Source organism: Triturus cristatus, chromosome 10 (assembly GCF_964204655.1).
Source record: "Triturus cristatus chromosome 10, aTriCri1.1, whole genome shotgun sequence".
Lineage (NCBI taxonomy): Eukaryota > Metazoa > Chordata > Amphibia > Caudata > Salamandridae > Triturus > Triturus cristatus.
In genome coordinates, this window is record NC_140593.1 from 1121853453 (window position 1) to 1121876142 (window position 22690).

Here is a 22690-nt window from a genome sequence, read left to right on the forward strand (position 1 = left end):
AATTAACCCCTTCGCCGCGGCACGAATTCCGCCGCGGCACTGGGGGGGGGTTTGGGGGCAGTGCGGCGCCGCTGTGCTCATGACGGAACCACGCCGTCATGAGTCACGGGCGAGCTGTGCTCATGACGGAGTGGTTCCGTCACGACTCCGCCCACTGCGCTAATCGCCCGCACAGGCGGGGAATTAGCGCCGCGTGGGCGGAGCGGCCGCCAACGGCCGCAGCATGACGGAACCACTCCGTCATGAGCACAGCTCGCCCGTGACTCATGACGGCGTGATTCCGTCATGAGCACGGAACGGGTTAAGCACTGGATTGCGGGAGTTTATCAGCTATTAGTAGGAGAACACTATCCTGGAAAGTAGCATAGAGATGGTCTGTTTTATCCTGCCAATATCAAAATACATGGTTTAATTTATATTCCAATGTATAATTACAATTCACCAACCTTGCTGTTATTCTTTTACACTCAAGCCAAAAAGTGCATGTTCTACCCTCCTCTTATAGTCCAGAATACTTCTGGGCCCTCTCCGCAGAAATAGGATGTGCGACGACACAATTCATGCCTTTACCACAAATGCCTTTACCATGCATCATAAACCAGGCAATGCATTTACCACGCATGTCTTTGCCATGCATATAACTTTACCATGCATACCTTTATAATGCAAGGTAAGTATGTGGTATGTTATGGTTAGGGAAATATGTATATATATGTATATACATAGTTAGTAATTTTAACCCCCTCTTTTTCAAACTGATTTTAAATTTAAAACAAATTCTTTATTGGGGAAGACCCCTCAACCCCACTCCTTTTTTAAAATGATTTTTATTCCCCTTTTTTAATCTTATCACTGTGTATCCTTACCCAACCCTAACCCCAAAAAACACCTTTACCACCCAATACCCCTACCCACCCCAAACCCTAGAAATTCCCTTACCACCCATTATCCCTACCCTTCCCCATAACCCTAAAAATACCCTTACCACCCAAAACCCCTATCCACCCATAAACCCTAAAAATACCCTTACCACCCTATGCCTCTAACCATCCCATAACCATAAACATATTCTTACCTCCCTATACCCCTATGCACCCCTTAACCCAAAAACACCCTTACCAACCCCTAAACCCTAAAACCACCCTTACCACCCTGTACCCCTATCGAACCCTAAACCCTAAAAATACCCTTACCACCCAATACCCCTACCCACCTCTAATCCCTAAAATGCCCATACCACTTTATGCCTCTACCCACCCCTAAACCCTAAAAACACCTTTACCACCTTATACTCCTAACCACCCCTAAACCTTTAAAACACCCCATCCACACTAAACCTTTAAAACACCCTATCCACACATACATACACACACACATACCTACTATAAATACACCTATCTTGAATTGTAAAAGCATGTGAGGTAACGGTATATGCATGGTAAAGTATGGGTGGTAAAGGCATGCTTGGTAAAGGTATATGCATGGTAAAGGAATGAGTGGTAAAGGCATTGCCTTGTAAAGGCAATGCGTGGTAAATGACGCGTGGTAAGGTCACTGGGTTTTAAAGGCAATGCGTGGTAAATGATACATGGTAAAGGCATGCGTGGTAAAAGCATTGAGTTGCAAAGCTAATGAGAGGTAAAAGAGGTGTGGTAAAGGCACTCCCATAGAAACACTGCGACCCTGAGATGCTATATATTTAACCGAAGCTTATGTGTTGCAACATTAGTTCTCTCCACGTTGGTGGGCATTCGACTGAGCATTTGAGAACCTCAGACAGAAGAAGGGGTGCGAGTAAGACTGGGTGGGCTGAAACGTCAGGCACATCCACTAATTAAAAGGGTGTCTATCTCTAAAATGGCTGGGCCCATATTCTTGAGATCTGTGACATCCAGGAGGTCTGCAAGTGGCTTGGTTAGGTGCTCTCCAGCACTGGGAGACTTATTCCATGGGTGCACCTAAAACCAACTCAGGGAAACAGGTTCTGTAAATTAGGGTAAACGTGTACCTGTAGGAGATGTTAAATCAATACAAAGTCCCATTGATGAAACTGTATTACAAGGATCCTGATAATGCCCGCTGTATTCAGAATTCAACCAATGTCAGAGAAGAATAGTCCTGCCTTATTCTCTCCCCTCCTAGAAATGAGTAACATGCATAAACCTGGTTAAGTCAAATCCAAGGGAGAGAGAACTCGTTGTAGTAGGATGAACCTTTGACCATGGGAGCAAATCCTGTGGAGAATAATTTCTGTAGCCTTGGGATACTACAATGATGCTTCTATCTTTTAACACTTACTCAGAGAACACAAGTGGTGTTACCCGGTACCTTCCTACGAAAACGTGAGAAACACCGATTTACGAGTGATGGTCCCACCAAAGAAGAGCAGATGCCGCACAGGGGAAAAAGTGTTTCTCTGCAGTGGCTAGTCATGTATGGGAATTTTTTCCCAATGACACAAACATTCCAAGATTATCTATCCTTTAGGCACAGTGTAAAAACCTTTATTTGCAGAATAACAGCCAAACCTCTTTTAAAAGATGGTCAAAATCTCAGTACAAAGAAGCCATTTCTTTCAAATTGTGTGCTTAATTAAATGACCTTTGTGTACCATAGCAAAACATTTGAAATGACGTGTCTGTGTCAGGAGTTCGACGTTCTGCCCTGTGGGTCTCACCTTGTGTTTCTTCTCAGTTCGAAGGCGATGTGTTGACCAATCTGACGGTGAACCAGGTCAGCGATGTGATGGTCTACTCAACAGCGCTGACCAGCATGACCGAAACAAAGCAGATCTTTGATTACTTTGAAACTATCAGTGTAACTGAGGTTAAATCCTGCATGCAATCTTTCACAACTACAGTGTCTTCCAAGGTAAGTTGAACAGATTCTATACTTATCACTGGAAGTAAAGGCTGCCTAAAAGCGGCACAATCGTATTTTAGATCCAAATTGTATTTGGTATGAATGATATCTGTTGAGGTTCTCCTTTTGTGTTTGACTTGAGAAGTGTATTGAAGTAAATGATTTATCAGCATTTCACAGGCTTTGGGTGTTAAACACCCAAGAGTGGTTGAAGTAAGTAGTGGTTTCAGTGCCTTAAATTTCCATAATCCAAAAACCATGAAATTGAAAGCACCAGAGAGGGTTCCAATAATAATGTTTCAACCAGTGACACAAGCATTCAAAACATGCTCTTTTAATGAGGATGTGAGCGCCCGGCAAGGTCAGGCATTGCTGGTTTTTGCTCTGATTGACACTCTGTGCCCTTTCAGAAGTACTGTACTGCAGGAGTAAGATTGTATTGTATTGTAATTGCATTTATAAAGCGCTTACTACCCCAGAGGAGGTTTTTTATGCGCTTTTTCGGTGAGTAGCACGCTACTCCGGAACTCATAAAGGATTAGTGGTGAATGCTAACTAACCTCAAACTGACATGAGGCTCTCATTCCAAGATAATGGGGGACACCACATTGGTACTTCCCCTTCCTGAATAAACTATACCATGGGTATTGCTAACTCAACTGAGCAGAAAGTCTGCAGTATTCGAGTGTGGGGGCACTTGGAAAAACGTGAAAACGTGGAAAATCAATGTTTCTGGACCCTAATTCTGCTGTTATTCCCAATTTGTGATCCTTACACACTGACACATTTTGCCTGCTTTTGTTTGGTGACATTTCCCGTGGAGAGTGTCGGGGTGCAGTATTTTAGCATTATTTGTCATCATGATCCAGCCTGGAACATTCCAGGATGAAGCCCTTATTGGGGAAGGAATAAAGGGCACCCATCTAAGTGTGTGTTTTTTTTTTTTACAACAGCCAGTGACAATAAACTCGGATGTTGGAGAATATTTCATAACTCACTACCTGATGATTATTCAAGATCAATTAATCACCTACGAAGTAACAGAGTGGACATCCCTTTTTAAATTTGAGATAAAATATTTTGTGTCCTTCTTCAGTTCAACCTCACTGGAAATCCTCATTCCATTGGACTGTGGGTCTCTTCTGGAGATGTAAGTATTCGGTGGCCAATCAATCAATCAATCATGTAACTTGTAAAGCGCACTACATACCCGGGTGGGTTTCAAGGCGCTGGGGGGGGGGGAGAAATTTACTGGTCGAAGAGCCAGGTCTTGAGTTGTCTCCTGAAGGTCAGCATGGTCTCTTGACATCTCTTCCCTGCCTGCAAGCCACCCCTCCAGATCCCCCAAACAGTGTCTATAAGAATACATGTTATTTATAAAGCAACATATACCTATTCAGCACTGGTGAATGGCAAAGTAACATAATATTGCAACAACAAAATTGTGTACAGCAGTACAAGAGAATCACCCACTATGTAGATCACGTTGCGGCAGAGATATGTCCCTCTCTGCAATCTCTTTAGAAAGAGTTCATGTCACTTCTGGCATATTCATAAACTGCTCCTTATGAGTCCCCTCCCACTGTCACTCGCAATATCCCCCCTCTCTTTCTCTCTATCTTTTTTGCACTATTTGTCTCTCTCTGTCTCACTGTGTTACCTCTTCGAGATCTCTCGTTTCAACTTCCTCTTAGTCTTTGAACTATCCCTCACCTCTTTGCCTGTTTCTCTCACTTTGCTTCTTCCTCACTTTCTCTCTTTCTCACTCTTTTCTCACAGTTTGTAGCTCTCACATTGACTTTGTAGCCCTATCCTGCTGTCTCTATGTACTCTCTCCCTCTCCCTCTTCCTCTCTTCATCTCTTCTTTTTCCTTCACATTCTTCGTACTTTTCTCTTTTTTTGATATGCAAAAATGGAAGCGTAGAACTCTCAGTAGTTCCTGAGTTTAGGTGACTATAAATATATATATTTATATATATCAGAGCAAATCCTGGCTCGTCGCCAAACCTCCATGGCGCACAAACACAGTTACAGACCACTCGAGGGATGTAGTGAAAACTGCTGTGCTTTATTTAAATTTCATGATTACAGCAACCAGTCAGTCCTGGCCAGTGCCTCAGCATGACGCGTTTCGACCGATACGACTCGGTCTTGTTCACATAACGCGCTACAAGACATCATGTGTTTAAATAGTGAAGGTGTTTGAAAAGAAAAAAGTGAGCGAAAAAAACGCACCTGTGTGCAATTAAGCAAAAGTTATGTGACATATAGACATAAAAGAAATACTATAGATGGCAACCCGATGAGTAAAAAGTACATGAATTGCATAAATAGGTGGAATCAATATTTAAAATCTCATTAATACAAATATAAATATTAGAAATGTAGAGTGATAAATATTGAAAAACCACATTTAAAAACGGAGGGAAGATAAAATTTACATGATTAATGCCTGTACCAATAAATATCAACTTAAATGTTAAATACATCTTACATAAAAGTAGTCAGCAAAAAAAATATATATATTCCCTCACAGCTATATACTCATGTGCAAATAATCAGTAGCTGCAAAAACTGTCTCAAGTCTCGGAGTCACTTTATATTGGTGCGTTTTTTTTAAAGTGCAAAAAGTGCAAATGTGCAAGTGCATGAATAATAGCTAAATTTGGTACTTTAAAAAGAGGATAGAAGTCCCCGGAGCCCCGGGGAAGCCCATAAATATCAAATGAATCAAGTGGCTAGCAGCGTAACAGTTAGAATATCGGGCAAGTGCCCTTACTCGTCCAAAACATATACTAAAAAAAGAATAATACCATGGTTCTCAACAAGGCACCACAATATCTCAAGCTATGGGCAGTAAACGTGAAAGAAAATATAAGGGGAAAAACAGGAATGGAGTCATGAGTCAATATACAAGTATATATGGGGGGGCGCTAGGTGGCGCTGGACCGTCATGGCCGCGCTTTAGTGAGGCTCTCGCCAGCCGGGCGTCAATAAACCCTGCAACCACATCCTACAGGCCAGTTACCTACATTTAATCGATGCCGACGGACAGCTGAAGGTCTCGGGTCCACTCGGCGCAAGTTTCGAGTCTGTAGGTGCCCTGACGGCGCAGATACTACCCGGCGGGGACGAGACAGCGAGAGGGGCGGACCTTCGGAGCGGAGGCTCCTAACAACGCGAGACCGGGGATTCATCGGGCCCTGCGGGCCGCGAGGTACTCGTGGACTTTGGCTGGCACGAAAGACACTCTACTGGACGACCGCGGTGGGCCTGACGTCCCCTTCACTTCATCGCGATTGCCTGTGCCCACCTGTGGTGCCGGGCGTGCTTCTACTACATTGAGGCTGCGGATGTCATATGTGTAGGTACCCTGCCCACCCTACCGGACCACGCTAAAGCAGGGGAGCGCGCTTCTTGGCCCGAGGGCGCCGGGGGCTGCATCGAGGAGGGGGCTGTCAGCGGAGCACCTCCACTGGAGTTGCGGAGTAGCAGCGGCCCGTGCCCTTCGGACGTCTCTCCTGGTCTGCCTACGGAGCGGAGGTGCGTGACCCTATACTTGCCGGGATAGCGGTGGTGCTGTGGCTGCACGGAGCGCCCTGAGGCCAGGCTGACCTGCAGGCCCCCGGCATCTGGAGGGGTCTGCTCCTCTGGCGAGCTGGTGTTGGCACTGCGGAGTGTGGTAGGCGCCTCGACTCGGAGCTCCCGTTAGCACCTGCGGTATTGACCCTACCTTGCGGCCTATCTCTCTTAGGCCTCGTCCGACGCGGCCATGGGCAAAGCGGACGCAAAACAGGCGACTCTACAATTCAACCCCCCAAAAAAGAAAACGCGAGCCCTGCCTGCGGAGAGTGGCGAATTGGGGCCCAGCGAAGAGGAGGAAGTGGACTGGAAGGCTATCCTTCTCGGCCTGCAGACGAGCCTAACTTCCATTGACACCAAAATCGACAATATGAACACACGTCTGGAGGCAGTGGTACATCGGCTGGACCAACATGGAGAGCGCCTGAAAGAGGCGGAGGGGCGAATATCGGAGCTGGAGGATGGCGCAGTGGCCGGTGCAGCTAAGTTGACGCAGATGGACCGGCTGCTCAAGGTCATTGCCGACAAAAATGAAGATTTAGAGGCACGCTCCCGCAGAAACAACGTTCGCCTGATTGGTCTTACGGAGTCCAGCGGTGGGGGTCGCATGGAGGATTTCATTGAGCGGCTGCTGATCGATAAATTTGGAAGGGACTCTTTCTCGCCGCAACTGGTGGTGGAGCGAGCCCACCGCTCATTGGGGCCTCGCCCGATTCCTGGGGCCCCTCCACGTCCTGTTATCATCAAATTTCTGAATTACAGAGACCGTGACACCGTATTGCGTCTAGCCAGGGAGAAACAACCGATCCTACATGAAAACGTCACCATTTCATTTTACCCGGATTTCACACAAGCAGTACAAGATGCCCGTCGAAAATTTACAGGAGTAAAGAAGAAACTACAGCAACGAGACATTCCTTACTCCATGCAATATCCAGACAAGCTCAAGGTCACACATCATGGCAAGCCCTTCTTCTTTGGTACTCCGCAACAGGTAGAGGACTTTTTGAAGGAACAGTCTTCGGCGGCCCCTCAGCGACGCGGTCCTGGAACGAGATCAGGCTCCAGCTCCCCGACGACTGCTCCTGACTGATGAGTACCGCTGTTATGGTTTATGTTTAGTTTCTTTACCCCTTCATGTATCTCTCCTTTTTCCTTGGTACTATCTATTCCCCCATCGCTCTTGAGTCCACTCTTTGAGCAACCTGTACTTTGACTATGGAACTTGGGAGGATCATGCTTTTTGGGAGGGACCGTCTCCATCGGTCACTATGGGACTACATTTACCCTTCGCCCTCTCGCTGAAAGGTACGGGTTGAACAGTCATTACGGTTTGGGGCCCTGTATATGCTGTCGCCTACTGTTAACAAGGTACTGGTCTGGTCGCTGACGACTAGATTTCGCCCTGGCACTCCCCCCCTGTCCCACCTGAACTCCTCCCCCTATGGGGTGATGGTATGGTGGGTGAAAAAAAGGGATGGGAAGGGCAGGTCCGGCACACCGGCGAGTCCCCTATAGGGTATACCCCACTTTTTGCATATATGTTTGTTGTAAAGATTGGGAGGGGGTCTGCATTCCGGCAGGATTGGGCTGCAGTGGTGGGAGGGGGTGGGATGGGGGTTGGGGATGTTCGACATGATTGGGATGTTGAAGTAGGCAAGGGGGTGGGAGTTCCAGGGACTGTTTTAGGGTTGTTGTTCGCATTCAGCATGAATAATGTGCATATATTTGTTGAAATAGCACACTGTGTCACCCTTTTTTTTCGACCATCACATTTATGGCCCTGCTGCCAGTTGCACCTCGTCACCCATAAGTCATCTCTCGGCACACATGACCCGCACCACAGGCACTGAGATGGGGGAGGGAGCCCTGCTCACTGCTGTCACCTGGAATGTTCGGGGCCTGGGGGACCCCAGGAAACGTAGGCAAATCTTGGGTGCCTTAGACAGGTTGCATGCTCAGGTTGTATTTCTTCAGGAAACTCACATGGACCCTCTTCGCAATGCCACCTTTGCTGCCAGATGGGCTGCACATTCCCTTCATGCCCCTTACTCGTCTTATGCCAGAGGCGTTACTATCCTAGTTAAAAGGGGAGTTCCCTACGTTCCCATAGGCACCGCCACTGATCGCGAGGGTCGTTACTGCATAGCATGGGGTAGGATAGGGGTCGAGACCATCACCCTTGCCTGCTCTTATGGCCCCAACTGCGATAATCCGAGCAGTTTCATTGCTCTCTGGAACAAGGTCAGGGAGGTGGGATCCACCCATCTTATCTGGGGGGGAGATTTCAATGCTGTTTTACACCCCACGATGGATAGGTCCAACCCCTCCACGCACCACTACACTAACACACACAGATACCTGAGGGACATATGCGACACCCATGAGATCGTGGATACCTGGCGACACTTGCACCCGACTTCTATGGAAGGCACACACTGGAATCATGCACATGCAACTTGGGCCAGACTAGATTACATTATGGTGGATAAGGCCCTAGCCCCCTCCTTGGTGGGGGTGCGACATCTGGGCCGCACATACTCCGATCACTCTCCAGTATTGGCCGAGTTCCGGCTACCCGACATCATGGGCAGACCTCAGACTTGGAGACTCCAACCCACCATCTTACTTGATGAACTATTTAGAACAGAATTGGGTCAAGAACTAGAAGACTTCCTATCCCGCAACAGTGGAACGGTGGACCGGATGGCCACTCTCTGGGAGGCGCTGAAGGTAACGATACGAGGCTTCTGCATTTCAAAGAGCTCCGGGGTACTACGGACCCTGAGAGATACACTACGCAAACTGGAAACTACACTCCACACTCTAGAACATAGCCCAGACTATAACACCAATGCAGATGCGCAGGCAAAGTACCGCGAAACGCTATCGGACTACATGTCCACCGCTGAAAGGGAGGTAAAATTCCGAGGCCAATACTTCAAAGCTCGCACGTACGGGGAAGGGGAACGACCCGGTAAATCTTTGGCGGGAGCGGTCCGACCACCACGAGGCTCTAATTTTGTGCTGGAGCTGGAGGGGGAGGATGGGACTCCTTTACGGGACACGCGCTCGCTTCTGGCGGCCTTTACCACACACTACTCAACGTTATACTCCACTACCAGGGTCGGTGCACTGGACATGGACGACTACCTTAGGGAGCTCACACTGGGATGGCTCTCTGACCGTCACCGGGAGTTCCTGGCGGAGCCGGTGGGCCTGGAGGAAGTTAAAGATGCGATCAAACAGATGGCTCCGGGAAAGGCCCCTGGCCTGGACGGGCTGCCTATGGACTTCTACAAGGCGTATATTGACATCCTTGCTCCGGTGATCCGTGAGGTTTTCATGGAGGCGCATGAATCAGGCGCACTTCCTCCATCAATGCAGGAGGCGCTGATTACCTCCTTGTTGAAGCCTGGGAAGCCGCCTCAGTGTTGCGACTCGTACCGCCCGCTCTCGCTAATTAACTGTGACGCAAAAATCCTGACAAAAATACTGGCTAACCGTCTGCAGTTGTTACTGGGAGGCCTGGTGTTATCTGATCAAGCGGGTTTCGTCCCGGGTAGGGCCACCTCCAATAATCTCCGGACGCTATTCTCCATCATGCATAATGTAGCTCCAGATTTGCCATTGGTGGCTGTTTTTTTGGACGCCACCAAGGCCTTCGACTCCCTGGAATGGGACTATCTCCACTGTATCTTGCGCAATATGGGCATGCCGCTGGGTTTCACGCGCTGGATTGATCTCCTGTATGACAGACCGGTCGCCAGGGTGGGGTTGAACGGGCGCATTTCAGACGCCTTTGTGGTGTTGCGAGGTACCCGGCAGGGTTGCCCACTATCTCCGCTGCTGTTCGCGATAGCGATGGAACCTCTGGCGGCCCGGCTCCGCCAACATCACCGAGACAAGGCTCTGCGCTGTCTCCAGCGAGAGGTCCTCATCTCCCTATACGCGGATGACATTACTCTCTACATACGTGACCCCGCTGCCAACCTCAACCCTATCCTCCGTGAGTTTATTCGTTTTGCGGGTCTATCTGGTGTCCACATCAACTGGGGGAAGTCCACTATATTCCCACTGACTGCGGCCGCCCAGCCCTTCCCTCTGGACTACCCTCTACGGTGGGAAATGGAGGAAGTTCGTTACCTGGGCATACTCCTCTCCCATGACCGAGAGGAGCTAATGCGGATGAACTATGGCCGCACGTTTGAATATATCCAGGCATGCGTGTCTAGATGGATCACGCTGCCCCTCTCCTTTGCGGGCCGCGCCTCCTTAATCAAGATGGTTGTTCTTCCAAAACTCCTGTACCTGTTCATGAACATCCCATACTACCCTGGCAAGTCCTTCTTTCGTCTTTTGAGGTCTGAACTCATTCGCCTGGTCTGGGGAGGGAGGAGGCCGCGTCTTCGTTGGGAGGTGTTGACTCGTCCATTCGCGCATGGAGGGCTCGACCTTCCGGACTTCGAGTTGTATTATCACAGCGCGCAGGCCCACTACATTCATCACTGGATTCGCCCCACGCCCTTCCTGCCGCAGACGGCTGTGGAACATTGGCTGGCTGCGCCTATTCCACTTGAGGGAGCGATACTCAGTACACCAGAGACACATACAGCGTACCGCACCACGATCTCGAGCTCCATTCTAGCGTGGCGATACATTGCGAAGGTGGCATGCGCACCGCTCATCTACTCCCCACTGCTTCCTCTGGCATACCATCCCCGGTTGCCCCTTTTACAGGAACAACTGTTTAAAAAGTTTATGGCCAAATTCCACATTACAACATGGGGGGACCTCTATCATAGTGGACAATTCCGTTCCCAATCTCATATGTTCACTCACTCTGCACCCACTTTCATGGACACCTTCCTATATACCAGGCTTCGTAGCGGTATTCGTGCATTAACGGGAGACTTTCCTAGTGAGCCACCCACGCTGGAACCCCTGCATCGTCTACTTAAGGCTAACACTCCGACTCATGCAGTCTCTACCCTATACCACTCGCTACGCACCACTCTAGACTTCTCGCCTTGCAAGGCACGTACAAAATGGGAGGAAGACCTAGGACTGCCCATAGATGATGACCTCTGGAGCTACTGCTGCTTACAAACCGAACAGATCTCCTCCAGTAGCAGGTTTAGGGTGATTCATTATCGGTTCTTACATAGGCTCTATTGCACTCCAGCACACATGCATAGGATAGGCCTTCGAGAGGATGATCTATGCTGGCGCTGTCGCGCTCCGGGGGCGGACTTCCTGCACCTGGCGTGGGGATGCCGGGAAATTGCCGACTATTGGCAACAAGTTTTTTCCGGCATTTCCGAAATGATAGATGTCTCACTGACACCCTCTCCAACACAGGCACTCCTGGGCTATACAAGTACTATACGAAAACCTGTCCGTAGATTTGCCACTATCGCCTTTCTTATGGCGAAACGTCTGATAGCTTGTAGATGGGGGCGGGGCAGAACTCCCAGGTTTAAGGATTGGATTGATGATATGGTACACTGCCAGGATACTTTACTTCGTTATGCTGAACTCCTGCCTTCCGCTTCACGGCCGGCTGACATCTGGGGTCCCTTACAGGCATATCTGTTATCACACCCACAGACATAGCGGACCTTCTTCCCGCTTTCCCCTTCACCTTCCTAGACACCGCTCCTGCGGTGGTGGCCCAACTTCTGCCCCTTGGCCAGGCAGCAATCGGGGATGAGAGTTGAGACTGTCATTGGACGCAACAGACAGGCGCCTTTATACCACTGCTACACGTTATTATGGGTCGACTGTTTCAATGCAAAAGTTTTTGGGGGTGATGGTTCTTCGTACTGGCACGTTAAGTATCTTGCCTCTTATGCCGCAGCCGGCCCCTGGAGGGTTGTAGGCAGGCAGCTGTGTTTAACATTCATTCTCCTTCTTGTACCACGCTGCCGGCCACAGGTTGGTTGTAGGCATGGGGCTGTGTATTTTGTATTCATGCTGAATAAACGTTTTGGAAATTTAAAAAAAAAAAAAAAAAATATACAAGTATATATATATATATATATATATATACAGAGAGAGAGACAGAGAGGGAGAGAAAGAGAGAGAGACAGCGAGAGGGAGAAAGTGAGAATGAGAAAAATGTATATATATATATATATACACACACACACTAAGAAACAAAAGGTTAAAGTGACATAATAGATAGATATGGTAATAATATCTTTACATTTTTTCAAACTTGAGAAATTAACTGAAAAGACTAAAGATTAAAGATTAAAGTAACATTAAAGGTGAAAAAGTCAGGTACAATGCTACATTGAAATTCACCAGTTATAGTTAACTGAATTAACTGTAATTCATTCCCTCACCATGCACAGTGTTGTCATTAATGGTGTCATTCAGAAGTAGCATCAATGTTATCACTGATGTCATTGAACATGTCATGAGCGATGCCATGTGTCAGATAATAAACAGCACATGATGAGGGAGCAATCTATAGTTACTTCAGCTAACTATGTTGATGATAAAAGTGTTGAAAATGTATAGACGTAGAATATTGGGGATTAATCTCTTGATGCTCAATCTTGAAAGTTAGACAGATATTGTGTTATTTTAGTTCAGAGATTTATTAGAGTAGCATCTCCTATGGTATGGATCTATTGACAAAATAGATCAAAATAGTCCAAAAAAGGAACTAACCAACACGTGTTTCGCAGGCCTGGGGCATCTTCAAGGCAGTTGATTCTTGGTAAAATTGTGCTGGGAATGAACTCAGACTTGTTGCTGGTCTTGAAGGTAATGTCCGGTTCTAATCTTCTAGTTGGAAATTGAGGGGAATTTAAATTCCTTATTTGAGAATCCTGTAGTAGTGGTATAAAGATAGCAGAACAATCTAATTGTCCTGGATAGTCCAGGTTGTTCCTCATTCTTGTACTGGTCGTAGTGATCCAATGGTGAATGTTTTGGTAGATTGTGGGTCATGGAGGACACCCCTGGACTCCGTAACCTGCAATCTACTACTACAGACATCAACACGGGTATCTAAACACTGCTAGGCATATCGTTTGGTTGTGAACAGCAAGTTTTCCCCCTTTTTTTAATGGAACACTTATATTTGCATGAAATTCTACACAAAATGGTGCCTTTTTGCTGTTCACAGTTCTGATAGCCACAAGATTTTGATTTTCATTAAAACAGCTACTTTATTGTTGCAAACCCTTTGGTTTATTTTGGGGGGGCATTTTCCACACCTATAGCTCCTGCCCAACACTCACCTGAGGTGCGACAACTCTAATGATTCCATTCCATTCAATAACTTTATATAGGTTCAGAGAACTATAAAAGTACACAACATAATAAAATACGATTCAGTATATAAATAAAACCGCACAGCTATAAAACACATTACTCAATTGATTACAAAGTCTGCCCACCTAAGGTAGTTAAAATGTAAATATATATTACAATAAATAGTATACACCAGTGTCAATCTATTACCCCTGTTAAGATAGAATGCTTATTAAGTACCACCCCCCCAGGACAAACATTTATGGAACAAAAACCTCCAGGAGATCCTATAACTAAATCTAGATGGGTCCGCTATGTCAGCCATATGGGGTCAGGGACTATTTAATAAAAGAGTTAGTCAATATGATGTTGCTCATACTAAAGCGCATGGTGCGAGAATAAAATATTTTAAAATCACTGAGAGCTTATAGTAGACATTTACATACATTTTGCTCCAATGTGCCAGGTTGGGCATGGAAGTGAGATTAGGGAGTTGCCTGTTTGCTATAGACCATACATCCTCTTATCTAATGATTCCACCTCATGGATGAGAATTCTGTTTACCACAGCATGAAATTCATTTTTTTTAAACAAATGGCGCATTTCGAAATGGTTGTCAAAACATAAAAAATTCCTTCACCCAGCCAGTCACATTTGAGAGACAATTCGAATGTTATTAACACGATTCACGATTTTCTGCATTGTCATTTTAAACTGAAGAGATGCACCAATGCAAGGAAGGTATTCTAAAATTACACAGTACCTGCTGTCACTATTCTGCTCTCTTTCTAGCTCTCTATCTATCTATCTATCTATCTATCTATCTATCTATCTATCTATCTATCTATCTATCTATCTATCTATCTATCTATCTATCTATCTATCTATCTATCTATCTCTCTATCTATCTATCTATCTAGCTCTCTATCTATCTATCTATCTATCTATCTATCTATCTATCTATCTATCTATCTATCTATCTATCTATCTATCTATCTATCTATCTATCTATCTATCTATCTCTCTATCTCTCTATCTATCTATCTATCTATCTATCTATCTATCTATCTATCTATCTATCTATCTATCTATCTATCTATCTATCTATCTACCTATCTATCTATCTATCTATCTATCTATCTATCTATCTAGCTCTCTATCTATCTATCTATCTGTCTGTCTGTCTGTCTGTCTGTCTGTCCATCTATCCATCTATCTATCAAGAAAGAGAGACAGATTTTCCAATATGTGTGTATGTGTCTGTGTATATACTTAAATGTGTGGGTTTAAAAAAGTTAGAAAATAGGAACATGGTTTAGTTTAAACAATAATTATTTTTTTTTAAACAAAGCAAAATGTAGCATGTAGGAAAGTTCAAGGAGAAAATGTTCTTTTACGTTATTTTGTGTCAAATCAAATCATACCACATCAGGTGATTTTAATTTTGGGTTACAATAGTGTGGCATCAAACAACCCTGGTCAATTATTTGACCTTTCTGTACTATAGTGCGCATTTGTCGCAGCTGCCATTGTGGGGTATTGTGTCTTGTGAGTTGTCCCATTGAGGATGCTGACTTGGTCTTGACATCACACTTTTAGCTGGTTTGCATATATCCTGCGCCCTTCGCTCTTGACCTCAAAGATTTGCCTTAAACGACTTAATATGTCACTTAAATTTAAATTAAAGGGTCTCTGGAGAAATGTTGACCTTGCTTCTGTTTTTTCTCCTCTACAAAATATTTCTGAAGATTGAGTTTAGGCATATTGTCTTTGGACAGTTTCCCCACCAACCTCCTCAGGCACTTTGGGCTGGTTGGTGGGTTACTAACACGATGATGATAAAGTACGAGTTACTCTTTGGTTCATCTTTTGTGAAGCATTTATTGATGTGCATGCTATGTTCTTCATGTTGGGTGTGTTGCCTATATTGGCACTAAGTGTTTTGGGCTTTTCTTTCATGACAGAATAAAACAACTGAATGCAGTGTTTTCCAAGATGGCTGAAAAAAATCGTGAGGCGGTTGTTAGCTGGTTTGTGAATATTTTCACACTTGGCGGACACGATTCATACCCAAAAGGTAAATTTCATTCACACAACTGTCCCCCCCCCCCCCTTCCCTTTTAATCTGCCAAAAAACAAGAACTGCCTTACCCCAAAACATGGAAAACCTTTTAGATCATGATGGTGCTTTTCCTGCAGAGAGGCTCTTCCTAAGAGGCTTTTATCATGAGAAGGGCAGTGGATGCATGGCCTTCCGGAGGGATCGATGTTGACACACAAGGCGGATGAATTGGCGTAGGCAGACAAAATAAACAAGAGTCAGTAAATAGAACATTTGGAGGCAAAATTGAGCTTAACTCATAGCCATAGGAGTCCCAGTGAACAATTACCTCTGGTTCTATTTATGTCTGCTTTGTAATTTCTTAATATCTCCTTTCATACTATGTGCATTACATAGAATGCAGCCTCCTTTTGGTTTAGTAAAACAATGGATTAAGAGTTTATTTTAGGCCTGGGTTGTCAGTGCACTTGTCTGCTAGACGTATGGTAACCAATTCTTTAAAACACACATATAGTGGACTTTGGCTCTGCTAGGCGTGTACTATTGTCTCACATCAAACCCCTTCTAGGCGGTGCTTTCATTGCAACGCAGGAGGGACTATTTTACATTTGAAAAGGACAATCACCACGCTATGTCGCATTCAATACTTTATCTCCTCTATAGACTGAATTTCCGAAAGCAGTTATTTTCAGCTACTTTTCCCAGCAATTGGTGAAAACAGCGGCTTTAATGTGACGCACAGCATGTGTGCATGCAATACATGTAAACAGCATTTGGTAATTCATGTTAATATGTGTTGGCACGATAAAGTTGATTATAAAAAAAAAACATATGTGTTGGCACAGTACATGTGTTAGCAGATCTGATCTAATAGCAAGTGCTGCCTGCTTTGGTACATGGGAATCCAGGACTGGGTCGCTCTTCCTGCCGCTAAAACAATCTGATGCAAAGTGCTCTAATGCCGCTCGGATAAGTTCTCTTTATAAAAATGCAAAACAACATTAAAGCTAGACATATTGGGGCTGATTCACAGAACTAACCTGAGATAAAATCCAAAATGTACTACTTTTGGTATTCACAGAAGGAATTTAGTAGCAGTAAAGTTAGGACTCCTAACTTTCCTACTACTAAACTGAGACAAAATCCTAACTTTACGACTTTCGGTATTCACAAAAGGCATTTAGTAGTAGTAAAGTTAGGATTCCTAAAGCACTCCAATACCTTTGAGTTGAGTTTGGGGTATATAAAACCTTCAAAAATAATTAAAATATATAGATTACAGTCCACCCCAACAGAGCTCCTAATTTCGTCTCTCCCTATCAAGGCCCCTGCCATCAATGCCTGAGGCATGGCCGCGGGGTGTGGCGTTAAGGCCACAGCTGCCGTATTTGAAACTGGGGTACCAGCCTCAAGTCTCGGCGTTGGCTCCACATCCTGTAATACTGGTAAAAGCACTTAATCTCTCCATGTGTAAAAATACATAAAACATGAGTCGAGCCGTGTGTTATGTAACTGGTGCTCATGTAAAGCGCTCCAGTGCCTTGGGCTAGGTGCGCCTATATCAGGCAACAAAAATAAATAAAGCCTGGCTCAAGAATTATTCTCCTTTCTCCTGTTAACTATTACCGCTAATGCTGGGCAGCCAGTTTGTACCCCCTGTATTCGTTTTTCTGCTGTACTGACTATAAAACCCACTTTGCGTTTTCCTAGCCATTTCACTCAATCACATACATAAATATTTTTATTTGGTATGTGGTTCATTAGTACTTATATGCTTTCATTTGCTCCATTTTTATTAATTTCATTCTTTGATGTTGCTGTTACATTTTCAGTTCAAACGCTCATGTGTTTTATTTTTATTTAAAATTACCCAAATCATTTTTCCGGTCTGTGCAAAGTTGGGTAAGAAACTTGACTCTGCATGTTTCCCAGTGGCTTAATATTAGACCTCACACAGTGCAGGGGCCCCCGAGCTTCAGGGGGCCCCTCAGCAGCACAAAGTTACGCCCTGCCACTGGCCGGCACTGTGCATGAGTGGCCAGTTTTCAGGCCTATTGATCTGACCAGGTGAGAGAGCTCATGCTTAAATTAGTGCATTCATTACATAATGTAGCCAATGCGATGTGTGGCTCTGGGGGCACCGCAGGATGAGTCTTAATAAAGTCACAAAAACAGGTGTTCTGATTGGGTAAGTGCAGTGTGGCTTGGGATGCCGAGCCCACATTGTAATCAGCCAATCAGATGACAGCTAACATTTGTGCCTTCATTCAAACATATAGTGTCCTTTTGTTACGCCTCTCATTGGCTGATGACGATCAGCAAGGGTGGGATATACCACCAGAGAAGCATGCAAATGGCCCTTCCCAGCCCCTGGGCACTGTGCCTCCGTGCTCTTTACAGAAGGGACTGAGGTGGCGGTGTCAGGCACTGTGTAGCGCCATATACCAGTTGTGCCACCCTTTAAAGTGGCCAAACTGTTGGCATCAAAAACCCACAGCTGCAATTGAGCAGGTGTAACTCACTTTCTTACACCCGAGCCATGAGACGCTTGTGGCCGCCTCCCTGCAACAGCAGGAAGAACAACCAAGGGTGAGTGTCCAAGCAGTGAAAAGGGCGGGAAAAACAGGGTTTACGTGGCAGGGCTGCTGTTCAGGTCCTTTTACTGTCTTCAATGGATATGTATCCATCAGTTAAGAGTGTTAGCTCACCTATTCATCTTAAGAGTTCTATGCAGTATTTATTGCCCAGGATGTGACCTCGACTACCTCGCTGCCACAGTCTCACATATTAACGTAGTTTGTGTCTTTTGTGAAGCACATGTATGTTCTTTGGCAAGGTTTGCGCTATGTAAAACCACCAAAAATAAAACGTCAACTCTGTCTGTGATCCACCTCGTAATTTTCTCCTCCACAAATGAAGAGTAAAATGTTGATTTCATTTGGCTGGAGCTCCTGCCTCTGGGCACATGGCGTGGCACTATCAGGGTTGGGATGGCAAACCAGCCCTGGAATTACGTCTGACCGGCTGGGGGGTGGGGGGGCACTGCTGCTGTGCTTTTGTGGGGGACACTGCTGCAAAACCGGCCTCCAGTAACAAAAACAGCCCCCACCGGTCGAAAACCAACCCCTATCATTCCAGCCCACGGGGAAACGCCCGGTGCCCACTTCACCAGTCCGGTCCTTGGCGCAAAAACATTGACACTAGTGATTGGCTGCAAATGAAAAGTAACTTCCCTTTCACCCAAGCAAAACTGCACCCATCGACTGGGGTTGAATCCCGGGCAAAGCTCAGACTCCTATTAATACCTGGCCCTATACTTTGCTTTAAACCGATGTGCTGTTGTGTTATAACCCGTGTCTCCGGTTTCTGATCATATGTCTTCCTTTTAGGGTGCACTCTCGCCCAAGAAGCTGTTGCTATCAACGCACCCTGAAGTTCTAGCGGTAGCATGTTTGCGCTTTAGAAAATGCCTACTCGCTCAAGCACTCACAAATACTTCTGATGAACTTCGTTAAAAGCTTCCTTTATAACTGTAGTTATTTGCTAAATTATGAGGGTGTGGAACTGAAGAATTAGCACAGCATTTTTCAAATGCACGTGTACAAATGAGTGTGCCACAAAGGTCTTAGAAACTAAAAGAGGGCCTGTTTAAGTCCTGATATAGTAGGACTTTCCCTCGGACTTCTCTACTCATAGGATACCTACCATCATATGTGTATCTGTGATCTGAAATGCTTCACTTCCATCATTACATTTGGGGCTTTCATTGTTTCCATTTACTTAAGTTTGTTTCTTTTATTTTAATTGCAAGCTTCCTTATTTCAGTATTCCGTCAAACCAAATGCAAGCGTTTGCCACCACTGTGCCTTGCTTATATGGACCAAGGAGGCAGCATCAGAGCTTAAGTCTCCACTATAAAAGAGCTCGTTTTATATTCAGAAAAGTAAGATAAACATTAAAAGAAATAGGTAAGGTCCAACCTCTGTGATAAAGTGAGGCCTTCTGCGCTCTCAGGTTTCCCGCTGCCCAGCTTGAGCAGCTCGTCCATTCCAGACAGGTGTGTGTGATCCTGCATCGAAGACGGGATACATAGGACTACAAGTACCAGAATGCAATGGAAAAGTCTGGTCTGGATGCGCTGCTCAAGCATGGAACCAGAAAACGTATGAGCTGTTGACCTTTCCAAATACAATTATTTTTAGAGGTAAAATGAAATCCTCTTTTGGTTACTTTGTCCGGTGCCTTAATAAGAGATTAGGATTGATGCAGCCCCTATTTTCAAGACGTTGACATCACTTGCTTTTAGTATGATGGCTGATTCGGGTACTTACTTTCATTCATTCTTTTTGCTGCTATTGTGGGACAAAATATAGAACATTGTGATGAAACTGGCAAAAGGGGGCATGCACACAAGAATCTCAGGAAGCTGAACGCTCTTTCTTTCTCCCCTAGATTGCCAAAATAATTACACCCAATCCGAATGGCTGCTGACGGTCTGGGATAATTTTAGGACTGTGGCCAACCTGTCTCAAATTGAAACTACATATGATGGCTTTGACGTGGTAAGTTTATTGTTGGTATGTGTGTATGAAGCGTGATAAGAGTATTTGTACACTGGGTGTGGGGCCATCCTTTCCTATCCCTTTCAGACTGAACAATCTAGGGACACCGGTGCTGATTACAGCCCTTCACTTGTCCTTATCTGTAGAGTTTAAAAAGTCCTCTAACTCTGCACTCACCCATCTGCTTCTGCTAGATCTCACCACTCTTTGTGGCCAGTGTGTATCTACAGAGTGTCTCTCTGCACTGGGGCCCATGTGTGATTCCGCTTCCTGCCTCAGTGTGTGTACTGGTCACATCTAACCACTTGAATGAGTTTGTGCACTGTACACATCCAACCACCTTAATGAGTGTGTGCACGGGATGGATCCTACCACCTGAATGAGTGTGTGCAGCGGATGGATCCTACCACCTGAATGAGCGTGTGCATCAGATGGAGCCTACCATCGGAATGAGTGAGTGCATCGGATGGATCCTACCACCTTTTAGAATGCAGGCATTGGATAGACCCTACCACCTGAATGAGTGCCTGCATCATATTCTACCACCTAAATGAATGTGTGCATTGGATGGATCTTATCGCCTGAATGAGGTTGTGCAGCAGATATATTCTACCACATGAATGAGTTTGTGCATTGGATGGATCTTACCACCTGAATGAGTGTTTGCATCAGATTCTATCACCTGAATGAGTGCGTGCATTGGATGGATCCTGCCATATAAATGAGGGCATGCATTGGGTGGATCCTACCACCTGAATGAGTGTGTCCACTGGATAGATCCTATCCCTTGAATGATGGTGTGCACTGGCTAGATTCTACCACCTGAATGAGTATATGCACTAGATAGATCCTACTACTTGAATGAGTGTGTGCATCAGATGGATCCTACCACCTGAATGAGTGCAGGCATCAGATGGATCCTACCACCCGAATGAGGGCATGCTTCAGATAGATCTTACCACCTGAATGAGTGCATGCATCGAATGGATCCTACCACCTGAATGAGTGTGTGTACTGGATATATGCTACCACCTGAATGAGTGCATTAACTGGATAGATCCTACCACCAGAATGAGTGCATGCACTCGATAGATCCTCCCACCTGAATGAGTGGGTGCACTGTTAAGATCCTAGCTAGCTTTGTGGCCAGGCTGTGTGCATATTGTCTCCCTGCACTGGGGCTCAGGAGTGTGTCCACTTTCTATTTGAGTGTATGCATTTGGATAGACCCTACCATCTGAGTGAGTGTGTGCACCAGATGGATTCTGCCATCTGGCTGAGTGCGTGCACCAGGTGGGTCCTAGAATCTAACTCAGTGTGTGCATCGGATAGGTCCTACCACCTGAATGAGTGCATGCACTGGACTCATCCTACCACCTGAATGAGTGTGTGCCTCAGATTGATCCTTCCACCTGAATGAGGGCATGCATTGGATAGATCCTCCAACCTTAATGAGTACATGAACTGGATAGATCCTACTTGTCTGTATGGCCAGGCTGTGTACATTTTATCTCTCTCCACTGGGGCTTGAGTGTGTTCACTTTTTTTAGTGCATTCATTGGATAGCCCCTACCCTTTGACTGAGAGTGTGCACTAAATGGATCCTACTATCTGACTGAGTGCATGCACTGAATGGACTCTAGCATCTAACTGAGTGTGGGCATCGGATAGATCATACCACCTGAAAGAGTGTGTGCAACTGATAGATCCTATGACCTGATGAATGAATGCATGCACTGGACACATCCTCCCACCTGAATGAATGCATGCATCGGTTGTATCCTGCCACCTGATGAATGAGTGCATGCACTGGACACATCCTACCACCTGAATGAGTGCCTGCACTGGATAGATCCTACCACCTGAATGAGTGCGTGCACTGGATAGATCCTGCCTGTTTTTGTGGCCAGGCTTTGTGCATATTGGCTTTCTGCACCGAGGCTTAGATGTTTTCACTTTCTGATTGAGTGCGTGCATTGTATGGGCCCTACCATCTGACTGAGTGTATGTACTTGATGGATTCTAGCATCTGACTGAGTGTGTGCAATGGATGGATCCTTCCATCTGATTGAGTGCATGCACTGGATGGGTCCCACCAACGGACTGAGTCCATGTACTGGATGGATCCTACCATCAGACTTAGTGCATGCACTGGATGGATCCTACCATCAGACTCAGTGCATGCACTGGATGGATCCTACCAACTGATTGAGTGCATGCACTGGATGGATCCTACTATCCGACTGAATACATTGAATAGACCCCACCATCTTACTTAGTGCATGCACCAGATGGATCCTACCATATGACTAAGTGTGTGCACCAAATGGATCCTACCATCTGATTGAGCAC

At 45.6% G+C, this 22690-nt stretch overlaps 1 protein-coding gene across 1 annotated transcript in view; it reads left to right on the top strand.

The window, feature by feature from the left end:
- Nucleotides 1–22690, top strand: part of LOC146796676 (uncharacterized) — a 208743-nt gene that overhangs the window by 90691 nt on the left and 95362 nt on the right. The window contains exons 22-25 of the mRNA XM_085629355.1: nt 2695–2871; nt 3816–4012; nt 15679–15791; nt 20229–20338. Coding sequence (XP_085485481.1) covers nt 2695–2871; nt 3816–4012; nt 15679–15791; nt 20229–20338 — 597 coding nt within the window. The remainder of the gene's footprint in view (nt 1–2694; nt 2872–3815; nt 4013–15678; nt 15792–20228; nt 20339–22690) is intronic.